This window comes from Sus scrofa, chromosome 2 (assembly GCF_054392235.1).
Source record: "Sus scrofa isolate SSC_HxYL_T2T_F1_AM1 chromosome 2, Sscrofa_HxYL_maternal_Yorkshire_Landrace_v2.0, whole genome shotgun sequence".
Taxonomy (NCBI): domain Eukaryota; kingdom Metazoa; phylum Chordata; class Mammalia; order Artiodactyla; family Suidae; genus Sus; species Sus scrofa.
Genome location: NC_139384.1, coordinates 85,578,356 through 85,595,069, shown reverse-complemented (window position 1 = coordinate 85,595,069; position 16,714 = coordinate 85,578,356). Strand labels below are relative to the sequence as shown.

At 55.3% G+C, this 16,714-nt stretch overlaps 1 protein-coding gene across 7 annotated transcripts in view; it reads left to right on the top strand.

Moving 5' to 3' along the window:
- The first annotated feature begins 459 nt into the window (after nucleotides 1-459).
- FZR1 (fizzy and cell division cycle 20 related 1) overlaps nucleotides 460-16,714 on the top strand; it is a 24,236-nt gene continuing 7,981 nt past the window's right edge. For 3 of the 7 annotated variants that reach the window (XM_085009766.1, XM_021081978.2, XM_021081964.2), the window contains exons 1-3: nucleotides 460-637; nucleotides 11,899-11,968; nucleotides 15,638-15,760. In XM_085009766.1, the coding sequence (XP_084865892.1) occupies nucleotides 15,692-15,760 (69 nt within the window). In that variant the 5' untranslated portion in view covers nucleotides 460-637; nucleotides 11,899-11,968; nucleotides 15,638-15,691. 7 annotated transcript variants of the gene reach the window in all.

The following is a 16,714-nucleotide window of genomic DNA, read 5'->3' as shown; positions in this document are numbered from 1 at the left end:
GCGTTTGTTGAATGAATGAATGCCTCTCAGCGAGCAGTGGGGTTTGCGGTCTGTTACCGGTCCCACCTGTGCTTATTACGCAGGGTGTGACTGCGGTCACTGCGATGTGGGTCCGACCAGGGATACCTGTTTCTGCGACTGTCCCCTACTAAGAACCACGCCCTAAACAGAGCCGAGCCACTTTCCAGATTCCCACCTAGCCGCCTTCGCGGGGAATCGAAGCCTGTTCCGGCTCCGTTGTCCGGAGCAACCCCTGGCGCCGAGCTTCCTGTATTGATTCGAATCGCGAGCTACGTCATGTCCTCCCGAGATGCCCGGGGCGCGCAGGCGCAGTCGCGCCAGGTGGGCGGGACGGGGCCGCGCGCGGGCGCGAGGCCTGGACGCGCGGGGGCGGGGCGGCCCACGCAGCGCGCCGGCGCGGGGGCGGGGCCGGTCGCGGGAGCGCGCGCGGCGGAGGAGGGTGGCGGAGGCCGAGGACCAGCGATCGACGCCATATTAAGGAGCGCGGAGCTCTGGCTCCCGTCAGCGGCGTCCGCGGCTGGACGCGGCGGAACTGCGTGCAGCGGAGGCGAGCGCTGCACGGCGCCAGGAGAGGCGGGGCCGCTAGAGTCAGTGGGCGACGGAAGCGGCGAGCCAGGTGAGGCGACCGAGGGCTAGGGACCCGCCCCCTGAACCAGAGCCCCGACCCCCGAGCCGGGCCAGGCCTGGCAGCGGCACGGGCCTTCCTGCGGCCCCCGAAAGGGAGCCCGCGGCCTGGCCTGCCACCCCCGAGCTCGGACCGCTCCAGGAGCCGGCCGGACCCTGGAGCGCCGCCCCCAAGCCGACCTAGGCCCAGGTGACCTCAGCATCCCACCGCTCGTCTTACTCCCTCTCTGAGCCTCTCCCCAGACCAGACCCTACGTGACCTCCCCAACCGGAGCCACCTGCAGCCTTTGGCCTCCCCGCGCGGTCAGCGTCCGTGTTATTTTGTATAAGTAGCAAGTCGAGTTCTGATTCCTTAGACCGCGGGGTCTCCCGGCTCCGACACCTAGAACAGCAGGCCCACGCCCTAATTTGTGCTATTCATTTTTGGCCTGTCAAACCCGGGTCTCCCAAGTTCAGACCATCCCAGCTCGGGCCCTGCTCAAATTGAGATTCCCCCCCAGAGCTGTCACGACTCACCCTGGCTCTAACGGGCCCCCGCCCCCTTTCCCCGCCCGGATAAAATACAATCTCAGTCTATGGACCTTGGAACAGCTAGGGTGAGTTGTGGAGATCCTGCCTGTCTGGGCTCCCCATTGTACTCACTGCGCCCCTTTCTGCTCCTGACACACAGAAACACTTAGGCGACGAGTTTTGAATACATAAGTGCTCCTATGCGCCCAGCCTCTTTAGTTTCTGCTCCTCTATCCTCAAAGCTTGACCCATTCCAGCTTTGATAAACGCAGAATCGAGCTCTCCCATTTTGGCTCTGGCCCCAGAGACAGCCTAGCAATGCCCAACCACCATTCAATCCGGGACCATTCATTCTGGGTTTTCCTCCAGGCACAAGCCTGGCCACCCGGACCCCTCAAGTGTGCCACATTCACCCCATCACAACTATTTTACCTTACTAAAAACTTACTCCCACCTCCCATTGGCCCTGCACTTTCTAGACCTGCCCTCAACCCAAAACCCGAGTTCTACTATTGTGCAGGTGTCCAGCCTAAACCCATGTTGTTTTCCCTGTTTTCTTCCCCCAAGAATTATGCCTTAATTCAACGTGCCTCTCAGACTGGGAACTCAATTGCCACCCCCCGACCTCCTCCCAACCCTGGTCCACTGAGTGATGACCTTGTGCCTCTTGCTGGTGAAGCTACACCCCACCCTCTGCCCAACACCACTTCTTACCATACGTTGAAGGAGGACAGTTTACCTAAAGAAAAAACATCCACCCAGATCTCATGCAGCCGTTCCCTGCCAGTTCCTACTCCCCAGAACAGGGACAGGTGGGAAGGTCTTTGAAATGAAGAAAGTTGGATGGTCCCTCCTGGAGGTGGGGGCGGGATTTGCACTCTGGAAGCTGAAGGGATCCTGGGGGCGGGGGACAGCCCCCAGAGTGGTGCACGTTGTCCCCTAGAACACATCCTAGCCCATTTATTGGCAGAATGTCTCATGGGCCGTCATGGTCTTTGATGTTGAGGGCCCCTTCTGTTTTGGCCATGCAAGTTAGGCTGCTTGTTGCTTCTGAATCTGAGAGTGGAGGCAGGTGTGCTGGCTGCCCGGTGGTGCTTTGCATAGCAGGTGAGGTTGCATTTCTCCTAGAGAGTTAAGGATGCAGGCTCTCTGCCTCCAAAAACCGGGCCTCTGGTGCTTGGACAGCTCTTGACTCAAAGAACAGTTGCTTTGAAGTGGTGGGGGCAGGGATTCACATGACTATGCTGGCCAGTTTGCCACTGTGACTGTTTCCCAGAAAGATCTCAGAATCTGTGCCCTGGCTGGTGGTGTCTGTCTAGGGCTGGGCATGGAGGACTCTGGAGGCTGATGAGTCTTCAGAAATGAGTTGGTGTCGATTTTCCCACTAGGTCCTGTGTTACAGCAAGAAGTCTCCTGCTGTTGATATTTATTGGGGCCTCTGGCCCCGGCAGGTTTTGTATACCGGGGACTTGAGGGTTTGGGGACGCCCAGAGTGGGGGTTGGTTGTAGGGACCTTTTGCTCAGTGACACTGAGAGGGATGAGGGTCCAAAGTCATTATATTTACTCTGAAGGGCTGGTACTGGGGACTCCTGGCTAGCATCAGGATCAAGGGACTTGGTCTTTAAGAAACCAGCCAACTCGCAGCAGTTGTAATTCTTCTCTTCTAGAGCAAAAGTTCTCGACTAGGGACACTGGTGATGTCTGGAGACAACTGTGGTTGTCATGATGGGGGGGGGCTTATATCGAGTGGGTGGGGGCCTGGGATGCTGCTCTACAACCCTCAGTGACCTTCAGTACCTAGGTGGTCCCTCATAGAGAATGATCTGGCCCAGAATGTCCACAGTGCCTAGGGGAAGAGACCTTGGACTAGACTCCAGACCATGAGGCCTTTGAGTGCAGGTGCCTTGTAAGGCTGGAGCTGGAGAATACTGGCTTGAGTAGGTGCTGAGGATTGGCGCAGGGAACTGGTGTCCTGCGGAGCTGGAAAAGGAATATGTGGCTACCCATCTTCTGCCCTGAGAGCTCCCTGTGGTCTGGCTTCTGCTCCATCACAGGTCCCAGTGGCTTCCTCCTTGTCAGCTCCACTGGTCATGGCCCTGCCCACCCCTCACTAGCCTCTCTCAGGTTTCAGCCACTGTAGAGCCTTCCCATTGTAGGCAGGGGCATTTGAAGCCTAGGGACAGGCACATGACTGAAGCAACCAAAGTGTGGCACTTACAGTCTCAACAGGGTATTGGTGGCCCAACTGCTATGTCTGTGTCCTTGGCAGGTGACTACTTAACGCCTGCCTCAGGGTCATCAGGCATGAACGGAACAAGAGAACACACTGTGCATCCTCCCCAGCCTTGCTTCATTTAGTCATTCTCACATGTATGCCGTAAAGATGTAGAAGGTGGAACCCACTCTCCTGGCTTCCTGTGCCTTTTCCTGTGTCCTTCAGTCTCTTTCACTGGCCCTTCTTTTTAGTATCTTATTTACTTTTGTTGGTACCAGCTTTATTCAGATGTAATTGTTATACCTTACAATTCCCAGGCTAGGGGTCGAATTGAAGCTGCAGCTGCCAGCCTATGCCACAGGCACAGCAACACCAGATCCAAGCCGCATATGTAACGTACACCTCAGCTTGCAACAACGTGGGATTCTTTAACCCTTGAACAAGGCCAGGGATCGAACACGCATCCTCATGGATACTAGTCCGGTTCTTAACCCGCTGAGCCGCAACAGGAATTCCTTTTTATTTTTCTTTTCTTATTTATCTATTTATTTATGGCTGTACACAAAGCATGTGTAAATTACGGGGTCAGAGATGCAATATTTGCCACAGCAGTGCTCTGAGCCACTGCAATGATAATGCCAGATTCTTTTTTTTTTTTTTTTTTTTTTTTTTTTTTTTTTTGGCTTTTTGCCATTTCTTTGGCCGCTCCCACGGCATATGGAGGTTCCCAGGCTAGGGGTCTAATTGGAGCTGTAGCCACTGGCCTACTCCAGAGTCACAGCAACGTGAGATCCGAGCCGCTTCTGCAACCTACACCACAACTCATGGCAATGCCAGATCCTTAACCCACTGAGCAAGGCCAGGGATCAAACCTGCAACCTCATGGTTCCTCGTCGGATTCATTAACCACTGAGCCACTACAGGAACTATGATAATGCCAGATTCTTAACTCACTGTGCCACAAGGGAACTCTACAGTTCACTCATTTAAATTATACAATTTGATGGCTTTCTGTAGATTCACAAGGCTGTACGTCTACCAGGTCTATCTAGTTCCAGAGCATTTCCATCCCCCTGCTTCCCAGAAGGAACTCCATCCCCATTAGCAGTCACACCCCATTCCCTTCCCAGCCCCTGGCAGCTACTAACCCAGTCTCTGTTCCTGTGTATCTTCCTGGTCTGAGTGATTCATATAAATGGTATCATACACCATGTGGTTTTTTTCTCACTGAGCATTGAGTCTTTAAGTTTCATTCATATTGTAACATGTGTCATCCCTTTTTTTCTGGCTGGATAATATTCTGTTGTATGGATGGGCTACGCTGTTTTTGTCCGTTCACCAATTGGCAGGCCCTGGGGCTGTTGGCACCTTCTGCCTATTGCAGATAGAGCTGCTAGGAACAGTTAGATTCAGTGTCTTATGGAGTTGCCCTGCTGTTTAATCTGGACTCAGATGCCTCTGCACACACTCCTTGGTGGCCTGCCGCTCACCCTTAGCTTCCTGTCCTCATCTGCTGGCTCTTGACTCTAGGCCCACGTGGCCAGTCAGTCCTCTCCTGGGTGTTCAGAAAAGGTTGCTCTTTCCTCAGGTATGCCCATTCCCCATCCCTTCCTTTCCCAGCCTCACCCCCTCTCCTCTCCATCCCTCCTTCTTCTCAGGACCCATCTACTTCCTCACCTGGTCAAGTGGACACCATCTCCCAGGTCCCCCTGCTTCCTGCCACTCTGCACAGTCTCCACACTGTACCAACACCAGCCCACAAATGCACATCTCATCAAGCCTCTCCACCCTGTCTCTTCCCCACCTCCCTGCCACCAACCACCCCAGGGCACAGCCCAGAAGACTTCCACCTTTCTGGCCTTGCCACCTTTCCCTCTTTCTGCCCCCAGTGTGCTCTTTACACCCCAGCCTCCCCAGACCGTTCCTTCTAGACTCCCCCAGTGCTCTTCTCCAGATCAGAATGGGCTGAGGAACCACTACATTGTGGCCCCCAGGGAGGGTCTTATTCCTACCAGGCATGACAGCCACTGCAGGAAGGGTCAGACTGTTTGCACTGTGTCCCACAGAGAGGAGAGGCCACTGGGAGGAGGGCTGGAAGAATGGTGAGAGCAGGAGGAGGGGCAGATGATGGGGTCTGTCTGCACTTACAGAAGGGCTGAGTGGTTGAGAAGTCAGCACTAGTCTTTCAAGTGGGGGGATGGGGTGGAAGCAAGTATTCCCCCTAAGGATTTCCCTAAACCAGAGGGTCTCCACTGGAGACAACATCCAGTGACATTTGTTATCAAGACTGAGTTGAGGGTAGGGCTTTAAGTGAACAGGGGCCAAGGATGCTGCTCACAGTGCCCTAGAAAGCCCCCTGTAGAGAGTGAATGACCGGGCCTGAGTATCAGCAGTGCCAGGGGTTAGGGGACTTGCCCTAACTATATTAGACTTGTCCTTCTGCCACCCCTACCTTATACCCATGGGTGGGAATCACAGTGAGACAGACTGAGCAAATACTTTTGACACTCAAGTATGCCTGTGAGGGGATGAGCTCCCTGTCTTGGCAGGTGTGCAAGCAGAAGCAGAGATGTGTAAGGGCTCTGGCATCCTGATGGGGCATCCAGCCTTGAAACTCAGGCCTCTGATGTAAATCACAGTTGTGATCATGTAGGTGATTAAGAGTCATTTGATGTGGCACCCAAGCTCTTCTTTTGCATGGGGTTTGCATCCTTTGGGCCACTGCAGACCCAGACACCCTTACAGTCTGAATGTTTCCCCTTTTCTCCAAGTCAAATGGGAGTGGGTATTCTGTGTGCTGGGCGGGGAGGGGGGCGGTGCTGTGAAACTGCGCTTCAGGCATCGTTCCTGAGGTTTAGAACATCAGCCTTGCCCGGGATGGGTTCTGCCCTACTGCCAGCAGTGTGCTCTAGGGGATGTCATGGAAAGAAAGACGATGGTGGGGCTCTCCTCAGCTCTAGGCTGTGAGCCCTAGGGGCATTGGAATCCCTGCCCCCTGCTTTACAGCTCCTGCCCCTGCTTGCATACAGTGGGGCAGGAAGCAGCTGAATGGATGAATGAGAGAAAGATGCTCTCCAGACCCCGCCAGCAGGCCTCCCTCTCCTGGTGACTTCCAGCAGCCACTTGGGAAGGCAAGCTGTCTCCCTCTGTGTGCTGGGCGCAGCCCTTCCTGACTCTGGCCATCCCTGGCCATGTCCTTGGCTGTCTTTAGAGGTAAGGGGCCTCCAGCTCATTGTGTTCCCTCCATAGGATAAGACCATTCCCTTCAGAGGTCCCCTTATGTGCCTTAGCTGTCGCAAGACTGGGAGCCCAGGCTGTAGTCCAGAATCAACGTCTTTAAGACCTCGGCTAACCCCACCACCACAGCCCTGCTCCTCCAAGGTTCTCAGCACAGTCCTCCCTCCTCCAAGGGGAGACCAGTCCTTTTCCCCTGCAAGGGCAGCCGAGGAGGAGATGGGGCCCTTCCTGGTCACCCGGCTTGCAGCTGTGGTTACCAAAGCACCTCCCATGCCACATAGCCCACATTACTGTGCAGTGGAGGAATAGGAAGCAGGGATGTCTGGGAATTGTCGTTTGCCTGTCACTGAGCCCATGAGACCAGCTGCCACTTCCTAGCATCTCCCTTGGGTCAGGCGCTTTACCAGCTGCCTCAAGGAAGTTGGACCTAGTTTCACCACAAGTAGATACAGTGTGTCCCCTTACCGTCAGAAGTTGCTTGCCCAAAGCTACACGGCCAGCAAAGGTTGGAGCCAGGACTCAAAGCCAGCTCTGTTCCTCTCCACAGCCCACCTTTCCCCATCCACCCTGCTGGGACTGGTTGACGGTAGTGGGAGAGAGGGAGCCTCCAGGGTTGGCCTGCCTGAGCCCAGGCAGAAGGGGCAAAACCAGAGACTCTGATGGGAGTGGAAGATTGGGTGACCTCCCTTTTCTGGTCGGGTCTCTCTTACTTGGGACTTCTCCCCCAACCCCTCAGAGACTGGCTTGGAATAAGACAAATAGCCCCCTCCTCTCTCAGGAGCTGGTGGCCAGGAAGTCTGGGGTGCGGCACAGAGCCAGCCCCATCCCCAGGTTCGTCCTCCTGTGTGCCTCTTCCTCCCCCTCTGTTCCTCTTGATACCTCCGGGGAAGGGCAGAGCTTCCCCGGAGGTATCAGGGGCCCTCTGAGAGGCTGTGCCCCACAATGGTGGTTCCTAGGGAGCCTGGGCCACTTGTTACCATAAGCCCTCATTAGAGGGCTCCCACTGGAGCTGACTGGGGGTGATGCACATGTGGCCATGGTGACCCATTCCTTGTGGACCTTTGAGCTTTAGATGGCTGGCTGGCTGGTGCTGGGCCTGGGGATCCTCTCACCGTGGAGCCTGGTGGCCTGAGCAGCTGTGGGATGGTGAGGTTGCGCAGAGGTAGAGCTGGGCCACTCACCAGCCACCTAAGCCCCACGTCCCTCCTTTGTGAAGTAGAGATAGGATCTTGCCTAGGGACCATACTGAGTCAAGCACCTGGACTGCCTGGCACTGTGTTGGCTGCTGGAAAGGCATAGGTGTACTTCAGGTCACTGCTGTCCCTGTCATCCTCTGTGTTCTGAAGGTCTCCCCACAGCCAGGAGCAATTTCCCATTCACCCAGATCATGGTGCCTACACGGGATGTGGCAAGGCAGTGCCCACAGGCTCCTACTGGCATGCTATCCTCCCCTCCCTGCCCCTGTGGGGACCTGGTGTGACTGTCATCCATTGTGTCCCCACCCCCACCCCCTGAGGCGAGAGTTACACTCACCCAGGGTGATCCTGCATAACCTCTGCCTCCTCTCCACCAGCGCTCACCCCCAACCTCAGGGGACAGGAGGCTGTGTCTGGGGACATTTGTAGTTGATGCAGCCGGGGCGGGGGGGTGCTCTTGGCATCCAGTGGGTGGGGGCAAGGGAGGCTGCTCCACCTCCCACAGTGCCCACACGGTTCCAATGTCAGCAGTCCCTCAGGGAGGCCCTGGCACAGCCCATCCTGCAGGCAGCCACATGCCACATGCAGACTGCTCAGCCTCAAGCCCTGAGTCATGAATTACATCGTAGGGTGTCTTTCTGGCCTCAGAGCCCCTCAGCATGAAAACAGCAGGACCAGTTTTCACGATAAGCAAGGCCTTGAGGGACTTGGAGTTTGCCTGAGCACTTCTGGAAGCAGAGCACTGTCTGGGTGCCTCCGGGCCTGGTGTGAACTTGGTTGGGGGGTTCACCCAGGATGCTGCCCTCATGGTGCCCTCTGTGACCATGGCTCCACCTGAGGAGACCTGGACAGTGACAGTCTGAGAAGCCGCAGTGTCATGGGCCTTTCCCAGACAGGCCCTTGTCTGACCTCATTTCCTCCTTTGTGGCTGGGGGAAGGGTGGTTTCTGTCCACACCTGGGGACTGGCGGGTGACTCAAGGTGAAAGCTTGCCCACAATATTGCTCCTCACTTGGGATCCCAGCCTGCTGCCAGCTCCAGCTGGAAGGAATGCTCATGAGCTTGGGCACTGGGTTATCTTCAGGCCTCTTGGTCCTTGCTAACACCAGGGCCAGCCCATGCTCCATCATCTTATTCCACAGGTCGCCTCCCTGGCCTGGCCCTGGAGGCCCCCCACCTCCCCACCCAGCACTGCCAACATGGGGCTTGTTTGTTCTCTCGGGCACTGGGATGTGGAGCAGCATCCCCGACCTCTACCCACTGGGTACCAGGAGCACCCACAGTCATGAGACCACAAATGGCCCCAGATATGGCCCAGATGTCCCACCACCCTGCTGGGACCCCTGGGTTATACTTACAGTGAGCTGTCTTGCTGAGTGTCTGGTGAGTGGGACCTATGTGCAGTGTAGTGTCAGGCAAGGCATCGAGGAGCCACAAGGAAGGCCTCCTCAAGAGGGTGCAGCGGGTCGGGCAGCTGGGTTGAAAGCAAGGGCCCTGCTTTGTCACTGGGACCTCTTCTTCCAGCATGAGTTGGTCTTGCTCTCAGAGAGGACCAGGGTAGGAGGTGAACATGGGATTCCTCCAGGAGGGCAGCTCCTGGGGGTTGAGCGATCTGTGACATGTGCCAGCCCTACCCCTGGCTGTGTAGGGACCTTGGTCTGGACCTCATTGTTCTTTCAGGTGACTGGGGTCATGCATGTTTTCCAGAGGGGCAGATTAAGGCTTGGAGGTTGAAGGCTAGTCTGAGGCAGTGGCGGAAGGTGGGCTGCCTTGCTCTTCATTTTGGGGGTCACCAGGGGGAGAAAAGGAGACCCTCCTTACAGGCTGGCTCTGTGGGTAGGCGAGACCCCCCAGTAACAGTATCCTGCAGAAAGGACAGAAGCAGCCAGTGACTGAGGGCCTTGGCCCACCTCACAGACCACAGACACTAGCCTGCAAGTGCTGACCCCAGGCAGAGCTTCTATAGGGCCCAAGTTCTCGCCCACAGCTACTGAGCACTGCTTGCTCATCACTTCCTCCCCAGCTCTGTTCTCATCATCCTAGGATAGCCTTTCTCAGCCACCTTACAGCCTGGCTGTGCTTGTGTTTTAACAGAAAAGTCACAGTTCTCTCTGTTGTTTATTAGGAAACTCTTTGGACATATAGCAAAGGTGGCAGAATGTTCCTGTGCATAGCCAGCTGCACCCCCACTGCTGGCACCATCTTGTTGAGTGCCAGGCATGTGTGGTCCCAGCTCTCCCCGGCTGGTCATTTCTTTGAATGGCTAGCTCGTTCCTGTGACAAAGAATCCAAGAAGTACAATGTGACAAGGCAGGAGGACCAGGGCTTCCTTCCTCCCCTGACCCCCTTCTTCTAGTTCCTCTCCCCAGAGCTGACCTCTGCTGCCGGTTTCCTCTCTAACCTTCTGGAAATAGCTTATTCTACACTGTGCTCTTGTCACGAGCAGTGGCTCCCAAAGCCCGCTGCCCCGCCCTGCCTTTACTGCAGTGCCTCCTGCAGGGAGATGGGCCATGCCCTCCACTCCACATAGCCTCATCCCTACTCATAAGCAGCCGGCAGAGAAGATCTTTGTACATGTGGTTTTGCACATATGCCAGAGTTTCTAAGGGTAAATTCTTAGAAGTCAGAAAGGATGTGCATTTTTAGATTTAGAAAGCAGTTGCCAAATTTCAGCTCCTGCCAACAGTGAGTGAGCGAGGGTGTGTCATCTGATCTCAGAGCTGCACGGGCGACAGTGGAAGCTGTTCGGGGCTGGATTCTCAGCCCTTTGGTCATGGGTGTGGCTGAGCCTCTTCTTCCAGGAACACTTTGTATTCTTTGCCACTTGGGTCTATCCTGAGGGTGGCAGATACTTCTCTTGGTTGTATCCTTTTTTTAGAAAACTGTGTGTGTAGTGTGTTTGCCTTGCAGACACTTTTCATTTCTCCACGTGAATTTATAAACCTTTACTTTCCTGGCTTCAGGGTCGCAGCAGGCAGCAGTGTCAGAGGAGGTGGGTGGGGTCTCTGAGGTTCTGGGACTAAGGACTCTCCCCAGGGCCACCTCACCTCTCTAATGGGCTGCTTGTAACCTGGCAGAGCTGCCAGAGTGGGGGTTGAGGGTTGCTGGGCAGGCTTGTCACCAGCATTGTGCAGTTTGGGTGCAACTGCAGCCAACCAGTCCTGCTAGTTACTGCTCTCCTCCTGAGTTCTTGGTCAAGGCCTTTGGCTTTGTCTCTGCCTCTGCCTCCTCACCAAGAAAACCTGAGTGTGTGGGGTAGGTACTCCTGAGGGCGCTGGGTGGTTGCTTTAGAAACAAGAGCAGCATCCCCGATGGGGCCCAGTATCTGCATCTTCAAGGGCAGGGCTCGGGAGGAAGTTAGTTCTGAAATCCCTCTGCCTGCGGCTGCACCTCCATGGGTCCCTCTGTGAGGGTCCAGGTCTCAGAGACACCTTCCTGTGCCGGAATCTGGTGGCCCCTCACCACTGCCCCCACTTCTGGACCCTTCCTCTACCTCCCCCTTCCTTAGACAGCTGGCCACTGGAATGTGCTACCACCCAGGATCACTTTTCTTCACCTGGGGGCTTTTCTCTGTGTCTCTGCCTGCTGGGCAGGGAGCTCAGGATGATGGGACTGTGTCTGTCTCGCTGCCTGCTCCAGCCCAGCACCCACTTCAGGCCTGGGGCGCACAGTAAATGTGGGGTTGGTGGGATGAATGAAGACCCTTTGGTGGACATGGGAGCCGCATGTGCTGGGGCAGAGAGCAGGCCTCTAGGGCCTGCACTTAGACACCCTCTTGGCAGCCACCCCCCCCAGAAGGTGAGTGTGCTGTCCACATTCCTTGTGCCTACCCTGGTGTTTTAGCATCCTGCAGTGATAAGAGTCATGCCAAACTCAGTGGCTTTAAACAACAGAAATGTATTCCCAGTCCTGGAGGTCAGGAGTCTGAAATCTGTCCTGCAGGGCTGATCCTTCCAGAGGCTTCAAGGGAGAATGGGTTCCTGCCTTTTCCAGCTTCTAGAGGCCCAGCACCGCTGGCTCTCAGCCCCTTCCTGCATCCTCATGGTCAGCAGCGTGATTCCCATCTTTCTGACTCTGACCCTCCCTCCTCCACAGGCCCCCTGGGAATCCAGGATCATCCCCATCTCAGGAGCCGTATCCCCATCTGTAAGGCCCATTTTGCCAAGTAAGAGAATGGTCCCACGGGTTCAGGGACTAGGAACCTCTTTGACCCTCAACAGCCACTGCTGTTGGACTTCTGTAGACTCTCCTGTCAGGGTGTAGCTAGGACAGAAGAGAGCATGCCAACTGGCCATACTTGCAGGCCTTGAACAAATTCAGCACACACCCTGCTTGAAGACAGTTAGTGTCTTAGCAGCAGCTCCATAACTCGTCCTGGGAAACCAGTCTCCCGCTCCACTTGCTCTGTGATCACCACCGTGCTTTGGGCTCTGTGCAAGTTCTGGTGTGCTGGGAGGTCGGGGCGGGGTTGTCCAAGCTGACTCCAGAGCTCATCTGGCCTGAGAGGTTTAGACCTCTGAGCCCATGGCATGACCGTCCCTCGTTCCTGTGCTGCTGGGGCGAGCCTGCGTTGCCTTGCTGTGGCTCAATTTGCTTTCAGCAGGGGGGGCTGTGGAGGGGGCGCAGCCAGGCAGAAAGCACCTTCATCTGCTCCCCCGAGGTCGGCACACGAGGCTCTGGTCAGGACCATCTGGGGTTGACATCACACAGTGGGCCGGGAAGTTAGCTAGGTTTGAGTCTCATTTCCTTGTCTGCAATGCAAGTGACAGCCAAGGCCCAGCTCTGGGGCTTCTAGGACAGAGCCATGATGGCTCCTCTTGGTGTCTGGCCCTTCTGAAGCCCTCTCACAGGATACTTAAGCATGGTGGGCGCCAGCCCTCCTGGGGCTTGGTTTCCCAGCATGGTGGTCAGTGAGATGACTGGACCCACCCTTGGGAAGCTGTCCTCCGAACAGGTGTCTTCACCCAGCAGAGACCTCAGATGGGCATCTCTGTGTCCTGATATGGCCGTGCTGCCCAGGAGTAGTCAGGGTGGGGAGGAGAGAGGAGGGAAATAGTAGAGAGTGGGGTGAGGCTGGCAGGGGGTAGAGAGAGGAGGGCCAAAGAGGGAGACACCTGTTGGTCACTTCAGAGCCTATGTTCTGTGGCCAAAATGGATGAAACATGTCTAGGGACCTCTGCTGGGGTGGGAGACCAATGGCCAAGAAGGGAGTAGCTGTTCCCAGAAATGGAGGCTGGCTGAGGTGCTGCAGCCCCACTTCTCACCAGAGCAAGAGGCCCACTGTTGCAGACGACAGGGCACGGGGGGCCCTGGGGCAGCATCGGCTCAGGGCAGCCTCAGACTGAGTGGAGAGAGGGCTGTGATGGGCACCAAGAGAAGGTGGGTATGGGTACCTGGCCTCCGGGCAGGAGCCCTGTCTGTGCCCCCAGCTGATCCCTCACCCGGACTTCATGTCCTCATCTCTGCAAGGAGCTCAGGCATCCAGGTTGCGAGGAGGAAACACATGATAAAATGTGTACATGGGAAACACACCGAGATGACCAGTGGCTACATTACTGTCCTTGGGGTCTAATCCGACTGGCTCTGCTTTGGCTGAGCATCCAGCTTTGGGCCGAAGCTGCACCAGGGCAGCCCCATATGTCCCATAATCCAGGATCGGGACAAGGACCTGACAGGCTCATGGTGGTGCTTCAGCCCCGCGGTGAGGCTGTTTGGGGATGTGAAAGTAGGTCTCGGACGGAGCTGCCTGCGTGTCTCAACTGCAGTCGCAGAGAGATGTGATGGCATAAATCCATGACACTTAGCTATGACTTTCCTCAGGAATCTTCTTTCTTTTTAAGGGAACACGTTCCCTGTCTCTATGGATTTGACAACTCTAGACTTCTGTGAGTGGGATCCTGTGTGTCCTCTCTCTAGCTTATTTCACTGGGTGTCATCGGTTCATCCATGTTGTAGCATGTTTCAGAATTTTCTCCCTTTTTTGTTGTTTTTTGGGGTTTTTTTTGTTTGTTTGTTTGTTTTTGCTTTTTAGGTCTGTACCCTCGGCATATGGAGATTCCCAGGCTAGGGGTGCGATCGGAGATGTAGCCTCCAGCCTATGCCAGAACCACAGAAACACAGGATCCGAGCCCTGTCTGCAACCTACACCACAGCTCACAGCAATGCCAGATCTTAACCCACTGAGCGAGGCTAGGGATCGAACCTGCAGCTTCATGGTTCCCAGTCAGATTTGTTTCTGCTGTGCCATAACAGAAACTTGATAAGAGCATTTGAACACTAACTTCTGTGTGGATCGGTTCCCTTTCTTCTGGGTGTGTATGTCAAAGTGGAGTTGCTGGGTCTCATGGCTGCGTGTTTTTGATTTCTTGAGGAGCTAATGGGCAAGGGGATGGGGAGAGAGTATAGGGAAGAGAGTTTCAGTTAGGGAAGATGAGAAAGTCCTGGAGATGGGTGGTGGAGACGTTTGAACAACAGTGTGAATGTACTTAATGCCACTAAGCAGTGCACTTGAAGAGAATTCCCTGTGGTGCAGCTAGTTAAGGATCTGGCATTGTTACTGCTGAGCCATGGGTTTGATCTCTGGCCCGGGAATATCCACATGCCAGGGGCCTAGCCAAGAAAAAAAAAATGGTTAGGGTGGTGACTTTTATGTTATGTGTATATTGCCAGAATTTGTTTTTAAAGACAAGTGTTGACTTCACCAGGTACTACACATAGGAATTCATATTCAGAAACTTAATTTCTGGCCAGCCTTCACTTTTCAACTTCTTGATATTTGTTTTTGTCGTTAGCTGGGCACCAACCTGGAGGTTCAGGGGTCAGAAGTAGCCTGGCGTGCCCACATGGAAGCCCCCTGGCTCCACCCAGAGGAGTAAAGTGACAGTGATGGCAGGAGGAAGAAGGGGCCTGTGGGTCCAGGGTGAAAGCAGAGCTAGAAACTCAAGCAGAGCTAGAGTTTCTCTCCTAGAAACTCATGCTTCTCCTCCGTGAGGTGGGAGGAGGCAGGACAGGGGCACTGGAGGCGATAGGCAAGCACATGGGCATGGACCTGGGTGTCCCTGGACCCTGGCTTGCCCACCTCCTGGAAAGCAGGAGGTGCCCACTGGCCTCCACCCTGTCCAGGAAGGTGCACAGCCCTCTCCTGCTTCAGATCTGCTCTTCCCTCTCTAGGATGTTTTTCACCCTCCCCTTGTTGCCACACTCACTCCTCTTCTTTACAGAGGTTCCTTGAATTGGGTTGAGTTCACTGAGAGTTGGGTGGGAGTGTGTGTCTGTCCTCTGGAGGCCAACGTCCTCCTCCATGTCAGACCTGGCCCCAGAGCCCCAGTGCCCGAGCAGTACCTGGCACACTGGCAGCTCTGCAAACCCCAGTGGAGACATACACAGCTGATGGACCCTCATTCCTGCTCATGTGTGTTCACAGTCCTGTAGGTTGAGGATTTGGGTCCCATTTTGTGCATCGGACACAGAGCTGCCCCATTCAGGAGGAATCAGGACATGGTCCCTTGGGTGGCTTTCTGCCTCAGAGGGTCTGAAGCAGGAAGGTGACAAGATGGGCACCTGTGTAGGAGGGGGATGGGGACTGGGATGAGCCCCAGGGGGCTAGGGAGAGGTAAGAGACTGGCCCAAAATAGGACAGAGGAGTGGGGGGTCTGGTATAAGGTTTCCTGCAGAGCAACTTGAAAGAGCCCCTTTGTTCCCATCATGTCCCCCTGGGCTCCTGAGAGGGAGGGTCCTCCACATGTCAGTGGCAATTGGCTGTCCTCCAGGAGTGCCCTGTGGTCACCAGACAGTGGCGGGGGCCGCTGACCTCTCCCTTGCCCTTCCTGCCTAGGCTGACATTGGCTAGCTGACTGTGGCTGGCGGGCTGTGCCTGCCCTGCCCCGCCATGGACCAGGACTACGAGCGGCGCCTCCTGCGGCAGATCATCATCCAGAATGAGAATACAATGCCATGTGTGAGTACCCAGGGTCCCTCAACTGCCAGCACTGTCCTGGCCCGTTGGAGTCCATGGCAGGGTATGGTCAGTAGCTGAGGTTTGGCCCTTGGAGAACAGAGGTGCCCCACAGGTGACACCTCCCCCTTGGTGGTGGCAAAGCCATGCCTGGGTGTGAGCCCCCCGGCACCTCCTAGCACTTTCCTCCACTGCTGGAACCATTAAACCTTTATTCTTACGGGAACCCCTTGTTCTTGTGGGGCCCTGTCTCCATCTCCTGGACCCCAGTGGAATTTGGGGGTCTTGTTTTGCTCTTTCCTGCATCCCTACCCCTCTTGCCATGTTGTATTTCTCCCTCATGGGCGCCTAACACGTCACAAGCTATGCTTTTGGTTCTCAGCACGCTCTCAGCTCTGCCTTGGGCATCAGGGCAGGCTCCTTCCTGCCTCATCATACATCCCCTTTGGTCTGTGTGCCAGTGTCTCTGCCTTTTCTGAGGATACCAGGCTTTAGATTTAGGGCCACTCTGCTTCAGTGTGACCTTGTCTTAACTTGATGACACTTGCAGAGACCCTACTTCCAAATAAGGTACCCAGGGTCAGAACTTGAGCGTATCCTTTTGGGGAACAAAGTCAAACCCACAGCAGATTCTTTGTAGAAAAAAGGACATTCCTGGGGACAACTGAATGGGGTCAGAAAATTTGGTGGATGTAATATGCATGCCACCAATGTCTAGTTTCAGTGGTTGGGTCATAGTCCAATGAGGGATTATCCTTGTGTGTGAAAAAGGGGGATAGTGGAGCGACAGGCTCTCTGTTGGGGAATAGATGTTCTTTGTTCTGTCCACTTTCCTGGCCTCTTGTGCCCACAGGAAAATGGATGGCAGCTCGTGGTGTTGGCTCTCACTCTCATCCTCTTCCTGCCTCAAGGAGCTAGGTGGATGAACAGAGCCCCAAACGTGGCGCCACCAGAGGG